The following is a 10,788-nucleotide window of genomic DNA, read 5'->3' as shown; positions in this document are numbered from 1 at the left end:
CCAACAAGCTGCATCCGGGAGCTGATCAACGCTGTTAAAAGGTGTTAATGGCTGGGACGGTGTACTGGAAAGGCACTCGAGGTAATCACCAATTCACATATAAATAACTCTTTGTGTATCTCATGAGCTTCGGGGTTCTGGTGATGAGATTACTTTCTTTCAGGGTAGCTGCACACCTCTGCAATCAGTGGCTATGCTAAGCTAATCAGCTGCAGGCTCTGTGTTCATACTAAAAGCAGAGTTGGCCTTCTACAAGTGTTTCTATGTTTACCTTATCATTTCTCTCGCAAAGGAACTTCAGCCGCTGAGCTCTTTTGTGCATAAAAACACCGTCCAAGTGGCCAGTCTCCACAGAGCGGATCTCAATGGCCTTTTCTCCCCAACCCATGATCTGGTTTGAGCAGATATGAGCTGCAGAGCACAGTGTAAGGTTAGGACCGGATTAACCAGTTACAGTCTTTACAATTCAATGCTGCTTGGTGTGACCCGTACCAACAGATGTAGGCATCTCGCCCCACTGCAGGACAACGTCCTTTATTATGCGCCCATACGTGTTGACGTAGACGCCCTCGTCCTCATAGCACAGCAGCATCTCCATGCCGTCTGAGCTGGGCAGGAACACGATTGCGTGTGGTGTCACTTGGCTCTGGATCTGTTTGAGATAGAAACCCGGAGGGATGAGCTACTGTCTGCTTTATATTTTACAAATCGTTGCCATAAAACTTACGTGAACGGGAATATAAATATCATAGTTGTTTCCGGAGTCCACATCAATGGCGTGGAAGCCAGCGCAAGATCCATAGATGACCTTCAACCTCTGGCCTTCCTCCACTGTCAAGTCGACCAAGACAGGCCTGTGTGGCAAATCTGAAAAAGACTGGTTTAAAGGGGTGGAGGGTGATAGGATGCAGAAAGGGAGAATGAGAAGATAATCAACTTGAACCTGCTTCTGGTTGACTGCCCTTGCATAACTAATCCAGCTCATACGAAAGGGGAGACTTACCTTGAAGGCCATGAATTTGTGATAAGGTTTGGGCGCCCAAGCATAAACTTCCACCGCATTCTTCAAAGCAATCACCAGGAACTTTATCCTCTCGTATTTCACTAGACAGAACAAGCACAAGGCCATCTGACATCAGACACTTGTAATTAATAATTTACTGTGCCAAATGCACTCATCACCAATTTCTCAGGAGTTTAATAAAGACCACGGATAAAAAGCCATCATCTGTCACTCACCCACTTTGTAGTGTACACAGCCCTCCATCTCTCCCACTGTGGTCCAACCCTGCTTCTTTTCTACCTCAGGATCATTGTGGAGGATCTTATTCCTCAGCCATGCCAGGTAGTAGACACGCACTTTGTTTTTCTTGCCTTAATAGATGCACAGAGAGAAAGATCAATTATAAATCTGACGACATTATAGTAATTATTTAAGTGCATTTATATAATGTGGTTACATTATTTTTTTTATCCTGCAATTAAAGGTCGGGAAATGGCAAAATGGATTTCATATGAAAATATTATTTTTTTCCCCATGATATTACTGTCCAACTTAAATCCTTTCCTGCTGTACATACTAATCCCTCTAGAAGGGATGATGGAAGGGAAGCTATGATTTATAATTGTGCCACTAATGGCCCAATTATAAATGCATGTTTTTCAGCCACAGCAACACAGTCTTCTCTCAGTCTACTTGCCTTTTTTGACTTTGGCCTCACAGAAAGGAAATTAAAGTTGAAGGGTCATTGTTTTTGACATAGCAGAGGAGACTCACAACATACGACACAGCTGTCAGTACAGTGAGTGAATAAAAAAAGCAGTGAGAGACAGCTTTGTAGGGGATAACAGCCAACTTTTGTTAGTATTTTCAAATGTAGAAAAAAAGAAGCTTGTTTATCATCTTATGACCAAAGGACAGACAAACTTAACCAGCTGCAGCAACAGCAGTGGGCAGCAGTTGTGACCTGATATGGTGATGAGCAGGTTGAGGCCCTCCAGGACGTCCATCTGCTGGAACCTGCGCGAGTTGATGAGGGGGTACACCTTGCCCTGACCACTACGATCCAGTAGCTTCAAACCATTCTCCGTGCCTACCAAAAGGTTCACACCTAAAGACACACACACACACACACACTTCGGTAAGAGTGTTTGCATTTTGCATTGATATTTTTTCATTAATAAATCCTGAACCGGTTCTTACCCCAAAGTGCAGCACACAGGATCTCAGAGTTAAACCTCTTCTTATACTTGCGGATCTCTGGTGTGTCATTAGGAGGGCGTGTGTTGGTGGGATTGACATTCACCATGGATCCTTTCCTCACTTCCATCTTCAGCTGATCAAACCTGGAGCCTACACACAGAAGCAGCAATGGGAATGGCTTATTTGAAGAGGGAAAACACAAATCAGTACAAAATACATATATACGAATGTTTCAATAATCCTATTTTAAATCAACATTACATCCATTATCAAGTAATCAGACTTGTTTTTGTAAATAAAGGAAAAGTATTGTGATGCAAAAACAAGGTTAAGGTAGTGAATATTTCGCTCACCACTGACAGATATGTTATCGCCTGTACCTCCTGGTGACTGGTACATCCCCAGATCCACAAAGGTAGTGAAAGAGGATTTGCCAGATGCCTTAACCAAACCTCTGGACTGATACTGGGAGAACAGGATGTGTGTGTTAGTTGTATATTCTTGTTTAGGCCTACATTTCTTCTGAAAATGTATTTTTCTTCCATCTCCAAGTGTTTTAAGTGCTTACGTGGCATCAAAACAGCTTTAAGAGCTGCACTACTGATATTTGTAAATGCATTCAGTTATGGGTGAACTTCGTGACTGATCTGATGGTAAATGTGGAACACGTCGGGAGGGAGGGGGGAGGAGGAATTTAGGGCTGATATACTTAGCATCAGTAACACTTACATCGTAAACAGAGTCCTTCCCAGGAGAGGAGTGAGTGGCTGAGTCAGTGGGGGAGTGAGAGGGCTGCACCACATCTGGCAAGTTAGTGTATCCGTTATGGCTGCGCTTCTCTGGGGTCTTTCAGATGAAATAAACACAAAACAAACAAACAGAATTATTAAGTATTACATAATGATATGACAGACTCAGATTAGGATAATCTGCTGCACCAGTTACTCAGAAACATTTAGCACATAAACAGTGACTGACTTTGAAAAGTTACTTTAAATGTTTAATACTGTAACAATCAGTAATGGACATTATGCAGTTTTCTGTCTCCATAATGTGAACGACCCCAAAATCATTATCTGAGTTGTAAAGGTTCTGTCATGCACAACCACTGGATGCTTTCCCAGTCGAATTTCTTTCAGAAAAACTGAACATGCACAAGCTGTTTTAATGCCACATTAAAGAAAAATGAGTAACAAAGACAACAAAAGTCTAAACTGACAGGAACCTACATGCACAGCCATAAAAGCTATTCATTAAATACAAATTTATCATAAATTAAACCCTACATGTCCTCAAAACGGTATCTTACACATACTCGGGAATGAATGAATGAAGAATCTCATCTGCACGCTGCTATAAAATGTGATCCTGTCAAGATAATATTTGACGTGCCCCGCCAGGCTGGAGGACTGTCACTGTTCTAATGTGTCGCAGAGGGATGTGGTGCTGTCACTGGAAATGGTTTTAGGATTTGCATTAAAAATGGAAAGCATTCAAAATAAAAGCAATCAACATTCTTCCTCTGTGTGCTCAGTGTGTTGTGTATGTCATTTTAGCACTAATGGCAGACCCTGGTGATCATTAGTATCTCTCAGATGGTATAAAACATGGACGCAGCTTCCAGGTCAGAAAAATGAAGCCAATGCAGAAGTTTCCTAACCCTGCATTCATTCTGAAGGCTACCAGATGGTGATAATTGTGGTTGCAAAAAGACATTCTGTCCTACAGAAGCATATGTGAAATCAGCATTATCTGGACCTCTGTAAACCTTCCTCATGAGTTACCGATGAGCTGTTTTGGGTCATACTGAATAAAAAATTTAGTCTAGTTTGTAAATCTTTGTCCCACTATGTCTCAAAAAGGAGAATTATCTTGGATAGACTCATTTCACTCAAGTCATCCCTCCCTTCCTCCTCATCACATTTTTTTCCAACCAAAATGGAGACTATAGAAACACTATTCTCGAGGCTTCAAAACACAACATTAGAAACCAATCAATGGCATCATGGTAAAAATGTCCTCCTTTTATATAACTGTGGCCTGTCACAAATATACATTTTGTGCACTTTCAAATTTACACACATATGCACAAAACTACTGCACTTCATTAAAAGTGACAACTCATTATGAGCCGGCTGGAAGACATGCAAAAGACATTTGACAATCTAACTCGGGCTGGCTAAAGGCTGTCTTCAGGCAACATAGACACTAAAATAAAAGCAGTTAAAAGAAAAGAATAATTAAAGTTACTAACAACAGCTGTGCAATACAGAAGCTGTGGTTTCACAACCTCGCAGTCCACTGATACGCGACAGTGTTGTACGTGTTCCGGTTTCTGATTCACTTGCGAGTGCTTGTTAAGCACTGGCGCAAAATGTGGAATCTTCTTTGCTTTCAGTGCATTGATGAAATCTGAAAGCTGCCAACATATTTATTTGTGCATGTACAATGACTCCACATTACATAATGTCTTCTTTATTTGGCCATTTGTATACACTGTATATGTAAAAAAGTATAACACCGTTAACGTGGACCAGAGGCTCTTGTCTTCCTGCTTTACAATATTCTGTGACACAAACTGTGTTGATTTCTCCGTGAACTCAATGCATTTTAAGCATCATTACATATACAGATGACTCACCCTCTGTACCAGCATGGTCTGATCCCCGTAGCCTCCAGCTTGCTCTCCTTCTCCTGCCTCACCCTCATCTTCATGAACCACCATGGTGTTGACTGAATCAGTGTCTGCATCTCTGTGGCTGAAATCAAAAAGGATGTAGGATGCTGATTTTACACAAGCAGGTTACTCTTCATTTAAAAGCAAAGCTCACAAACAGAAACTATTGGCTGATCCCTGAATTGTAAGTATTAGTTGGTGTTACCGATCTGTGGGGCTTTCTTCCTCCTCTGCTCCCTCGCCGCTTTCGCTTTCTTCGCTACTCTCGCTGCTTTCCGAAGAGGACGAGTAATCGTTGGCTTTGACTGGAGGTCTTGGCGGCTCCTCGGCACGCTCTTTGGCAAAGAGGCCGTGGTCCTGCCAGACAGGATTGCACATAATCTCAGCTATCAAAGAAAATAGCAGCTAACACGACAGCATTACACAGTATGCAAGTGTTTCCCATATACTGCCTTTATTTGGTATATCATTTTTTCCTACTGGCACACAGACCAGGTCGCTGTCGCAGTGGCGTTTGCCCAGTCAGACTTGGACTTCACCATGTTGGACTGCAGCTGGTGAGATCCAGTGTGAGCTGGATCTCAAGAGCGAAGCATGTGAGTGAGGGTCACTCGACGAGCCTACAGAGCTGTCGAAGCTGCGGCCTGAGATGGTCCGAGCCCATCGAAATCAGATCTTACAGAGGAACGCTAGCCTAATAAACAATAATATTTAATAATAAATCTTGAAACGCGTGTGTGCTTCGTTTTGTGTGCTCAACACAAGCACACCTTCCCAAAACGAAAACTGCTGCTGCCACACATACATCTAATTCTATGGGAAACACTTCATGTACTACTGATAAACAAGACAATCCAAAGACAGCTGGTAGGGCAGGCATCGGGATGATGAGCTGAAAAACAGCAGCGATGCAAATGACTCATAATGGATGCAGGTGTTTAGTGAAAGGTGTTCAAACTGCAACCGAATACATGCAAAGTCCTGAGAAAGGATTTTACAGAAGGAAGTTCATTTTATTCCAAGAATAAAATGAGATTTACGTGATGAAAGCAGGCAGTGTAGGGCATGCCTTAAATTCTGTACAAACACTGACAGTAAATGCAAATACCAAGTCATGCAGGAGCATCACAAGCACAGAAGAGACATTGATACTAACCTCCCCTATAGCTCTCTTGTAACTCTGCACATTTAAGGTAAAGTTAAAAAATAGGGATTTAAAAAAAGAAAGAAAGAAAAGGAGCAGCATGAGGCGATATATCAGTACTGGCTCAGGAGTAAAGTTGAAGTGAAGAGAAAACTTCGAGTTAGTTTTCCATTAATTCATTTACAGAACAGGTGCATTTAATTTAAAACTAAGCGTAAGCACAGCGTGTTAGTGTGTTTTTTTATTTTACAGATGCTTGTCTGTGGCGAGCACCCCTTTGAGTTCTGTTAAAGCTGGCTTTACAAGTAGGCACAGTGAGGAAACAGCCACTCACAGCAGGACGCCCAGGCCGGGAGGAGGTTCGAGATTCTCCTGGCTTGTGACGAGGATCGTGGGAGAGAATGGGCGAATCCATTTTGGAGGAACCTGAAAATAACAACGTCACAGAGAGTAGTTATGCTTCTGAAAATACGCTTACTGCAAAGACAGTCTGCTGAGAAATGGCACTGGGGAGATGGGAACTCACTGAGGATGCGATGCCTCTCTAAACTGCCCGTCTGGGGAAGATTGGATATGATGCTCATGCTGTCTCCTCTCTCCCAGCGATCGTTGCGACTGAGATCTGGATTGCTGCCATGAGGTTACAGTGAGGATAAAAATCAATTAAATCAAGTTGTCATAGATATTTATCCTATTAAAAAGGCACCAAAATTAAAGAAATCTCAGATCAAAGCATGTCTTCAGTACCTGGCTCTTACTGGGTGCCTTATACCAGAGGTTAGGTTGGTGTTGAGAGCTGTGGCGATAGACGCCGTCCTCTGTGGAATCTAAGAAAAACAATGGCAAAGTCTTACATTTTCCAGGCAGCAACAACTTTAATGAAGACTGTGTCTTGTAGACCAACCACTCGAAGACGCACAATAGCTTTTATCATGCAAATTTATTCCTAGTTGGTCGAGTCTTCCCTAGATGTAAACAAATGAGCTCAACGTACTACCAGCAGCTTCTCTATGAGGTACGCATTTAATGTCTCATTAATAGCTGCAGCTCAGTAAACAGTTGAGGTAACAAAAAAGTTCAAACTTAGGTTGGACGCCAACTACAGAGTCCAAAGCAGCTGCTGAATCTTACCTTGGGTGGAAGTTCTACATCTGGCAGGCGGATCCATGGGCCACGATCCTCTCTGATTTGGTGTGCCTGTGGTGCCTGGGTTTCAGAAGTGGGGTCTGAATTCTGACGCACCAGCTCTCTGGAGTGGATAGGGCGGGGTGTGGGGGTCAGGGAAGGATCCTGGGTAGGGAAGGCGGACATGGTCTTAGTGGGCTGGTCACAGAGTGACTGAGAGCGAGGGACAGGGGCAGCATAAGGCTTCAGAGGAACCAAGTGAGCCATCTGGAACTGCAGGGGACAGGAGCAGCAGCAGCACACCGGGAGGGAAGCGCAGCAGTGGAAAGAAGAGCGAAAAAGGAAGGCAGGCACAGGGAGGGTGAATGGTCGCATTTGTAGTTCAAGGTGAATTTGAGAGGGAAAAGAAGAAAAAGAAGGCATAAATAAGATAAGAAAAAAATTAAGTTGAAGGCAGCAGAGGAATAAGAAGTAGGAAGGTATAAAGCAATTGTATCGGCTCCAATTAAGGGCAGATTATTATTTCAAACTCTCAGAAACACCCACCTTGCCCTGCCCTCCTTGGGGTTCAACAGGCCTTTGCATCGGTGGGGTCTGCGCAGACTGGACCGCTCCTGACTGGCTGATTGAGTCAGAGCGTGACTGGATGGCAGTGTCGGAGACAGTAGTGCAGATTTTGGGTGAGCCCTGTCTGTTGAGCTTACTTCTCTCCTCCACCTGAAATAAGGCGTGCGAGAGGAGAATTTACTCTGTAGTGTTCGCTGCTTTTACTGTCTAATGATTAAAATGCCGCAATGCTGGTACCTCACGGGCCCAAGTCGGTTTGTTGTTGGGCTCCAGGTTTTTGTTGTAGTGGTAAAGCTGGGGTTTCTTGTCTTGCTGCTGTTGTTGCAGGGACACCAGGTAGGCATGTTCCTGTTGCAGCTGTCTCTGCAGCCGCTCGGACTGACGCTGTTCCTCGAGCTGCTTGCGTTTATATTCCTGAGCAGAGAGAAACACTGCACTTAAGACATTGCTTGCCTCAGACTGGACACAAAAGCACAAGTCAAATCTGCAGATTACAGCAGATGCAATGATAATACACCAGACCTGATTTCAACCAGAGACAACACATGTTTAGGGCTTTAACATATCCAAGTGCTCCTATTTCAGTCAATTACCAGCCCACATGAAAATAATATTGATCATGTCTATAGCTAAATGCTTTTGTGCCGTATGTTAGACAGTGCAAAAATGAGTCATCTGACTTATTGGTTTTTCATTGAGTTGTAGGCATGGGTCTCTAAGCCTTTTGATGGCCAGTGCATTCAGAAGAAAACATGAAATAACAGAGAAGTCAAAGCTTTGGAGGTTAAAATGAGACTTTCTACCATGAGTCACCACAACATAGGCTAAACTTCACAGTTTTCTTTCAACCGAGAGTGAGTAACGGAGTCCTTACAGGCAACGGAGCACTAGATTTACAGGCCAGCTGATGCTGCATTGAGCAGTTTAAACATAATTTTCTTTCGTCAAGCGAATACATGTACACTACAGGCCAAGAGGCCTTTTAAAAAAATTAAGACAGGGACGAATTTACAGCTTTCTTGCAGCAGTTTAAGAAAATAAAGCCTTCTAAAGGTAATGCAAACAACCTTGTTGTTTACACGTCTTATGTAGAAGTTTGCACAGAGAAATGAATTGTATTATATTATAACAATCCTGTTATAAGAAAAAAATACTGTCTATATGAAATATTTGTCCAGGAGTTTATCACATAACAAGATAAGGAACCGAAACATCAGAATAAAAGAATTAAACCTTCGCAAACTGACAACGTTTTCAGAATCAGCTTGTTTTGGATGACGTGGACAGCAGGGGGTTTCTCTGATTATGTATAGTTGGGAGTGTAATATTTCTCTACATTGATTACTCAAACTGTACTGATCTTCATCTAGGAGATGAATATAGGAAAACGGAGAAAGAACAGAATTTTGTGTTTTTGGCAGTGAAGTTGCAAAGCGCCCTCTGGAGGTCAAATTATGCACATCAACAGTTACAACAAGGCTGAATGGTGTTTCTCTCATCTCTTCTTTGCTTTGTTTCATTTTCATTTATTAGCTGTTCTGAAAGCCACTTTTTGACAAAAAGTCTGTATTTATGAGAAAATGCCAAAACCAAAACCTCATCCCACCTGTGAGGCATCATTTGAATGTTTGAAAAGAATAAAATTCCTTAAAAGTCCTGATCTTAACCCTGCGGAGGTATTTGGGGCATGTTGAATAAACTTTTTTTAAACATATTGACGAAACAAAAATTGCTTTGTAGGAGGTTTGGTCCCAAGTTCATTTTCTTGACTGGTTCAATCTAAAGCAGCAACACAAACAATCTGATGGAGGCTGCTGTCGCTAAAGGAGCCTCTGCAATTCGCTGAGTTCACTTCTTCCTTCCTGATCACTCAGCGCTTTCATGAAAACTTGTACAATTGTGACCGTTTGTGCATTATCACTTTAGTCAGAATATGTATCAACGATCAGACCACATTTTGAATCAACTTTGAAATGTTAAATTCAAAAGGATTCAGTGTTGTTCACATCCGTGTAGCTGTCGATGTGAATACCTTCTTACAATGTAATTTGGCTGACTGGAAACATCCTGCAGCTGTCACAGATTTCAAGAAGTTGGGGTTATGACCTTGTGGTTGGTCATAACCCCATATGGTTTTGGTTAATAGACAGTTTTTCACAACTTTTTTTAAGGCACTACAGAAACATTCCTACTGGGTTAATGTTCCACCTAGACTTAATTTAAAATAGCAAGAGAGGAATGCTGCTCACTACTTGCCGATGTACACCAATTGTGAGCTGGAGGTAGGCTTACATTTACTGAACAAACTGGATGTATTAGAAGTGAATACTGTGATCCACAGAAATTTGGCCTACAAGGCCCATACACTTGAATATTTTGTCTCACTGCACTGTAGGGCAATTACGTGCTGCACACACATAAACGCCCCTTTTATGCCAAACCCAGAGGAAGGATAGCGCACTTGTTTTCAGCCTTGTGCTCTGGTTCCCTGTGAAGACCTACATACCCACAGGAGCTCTGTGCAAGACATGAGAAAGCATTTGAAATTCCCTGATGCCTAAAGTAAATAGGATAGGATTATTTTTCCCACTCTACAAAACAGAAACAAAGGCTTCAGTCTTGATGACAGCAACTCCTACGCTCCACAGGTGCACGCAGAAACAAAGACGCCACGAGTGCAGCAATTCTACCCTTCAGTGTGCGCAAGATATCATTATACAATGAAAACTGCCCCTAAAATCTAGGTCACCGCATGTCTTTTAAATAACACGGAATATTGTGGGAGCTACATCCATATTCTGGAAAATGAACCGCTTATTTACATCAAGGTGCTCCACATGTAGAATCTTACAAACTCAAGCTGAGCTTTTATATTCTGATTGAGAAAGAAAAAAAAACAAAACATCTCATCTCTGACTTTTATTCCTTTTAGAAAGCATCTAAACTCAAACGCAAGCAGGCTTGCACTGCAGTGTTTGGTTTGGAAAAAAGATCAGCTGCCCTCCTTTTCAGACAATATATTATAACCAGGAGATGAATGTGCAAGTCTCCGCAGTTTGAAGAGGAAATGAT

The 10,788-nt window shown here is 42.3% G+C and overlaps 1 protein-coding gene across 2 annotated transcripts in view; it reads right to left on the bottom strand.

The window, feature by feature from the left end:
* Window positions 1–10,788, bottom strand: part of mink1 (misshapen-like kinase 1) — a 34,305-nt gene that overhangs the window by 4,830 nt on the left and 18,687 nt on the right. Inside the window, exons 14-31 of one of the 2 annotated variants that reach the window (XM_085175624.1) lie at window positions 7,954–8,130; window positions 7,696–7,866; window positions 7,156–7,422; window positions 6,772–6,851; window positions 6,551–6,654; window positions 6,359–6,450; window positions 6,037–6,060; window positions 5,086–5,237; window positions 4,845–4,962; window positions 2,933–3,049; window positions 2,557–2,668; window positions 2,204–2,353; window positions 1,968–2,111; window positions 1,240–1,374; window positions 1,004–1,104; window positions 728–877; window positions 493–652; window positions 272–411 (exon numbers count right to left, since the gene is read on the bottom strand). In XM_085175624.1, the coding sequence (XP_085031750.1) occupies window positions 272–411; window positions 493–652; window positions 728–877; window positions 1,004–1,104; window positions 1,240–1,374; window positions 1,968–2,111; window positions 2,204–2,353; window positions 2,557–2,668; window positions 2,933–3,049; window positions 4,845–4,962; window positions 5,086–5,237; window positions 6,037–6,060; window positions 6,359–6,450; window positions 6,551–6,654; window positions 6,772–6,851; window positions 7,156–7,422; window positions 7,696–7,866; window positions 7,954–8,130 (2,394 nt within the window). The remainder of the gene's footprint in view (window positions 1–271; window positions 412–492; window positions 653–727; window positions 878–1,003; window positions 1,105–1,239; window positions 1,375–1,967; window positions 2,112–2,203; window positions 2,354–2,556; window positions 2,669–2,932; window positions 3,050–4,844; window positions 4,963–5,085; window positions 5,238–6,036; window positions 6,061–6,358; window positions 6,451–6,550; window positions 6,655–6,771; window positions 6,852–7,155; window positions 7,423–7,695; window positions 7,867–7,953; window positions 8,131–10,788) is intronic. The other variant, XM_085175625.1, reaches the window with a different exon arrangement.

This window comes from Neolamprologus multifasciatus, chromosome 10 (assembly GCF_963576455.1).
Source record: "Neolamprologus multifasciatus chromosome 10, fNeoMul1.2, whole genome shotgun sequence".
Classification (NCBI taxonomy): Eukaryota; Metazoa; Chordata; class Actinopteri; order Cichliformes; family Cichlidae; genus Neolamprologus; species Neolamprologus multifasciatus.
The sequence above is the reverse complement of the archived record's forward strand: the minus strand, read 5'-3'. Positions and strand labels throughout refer to the sequence as shown.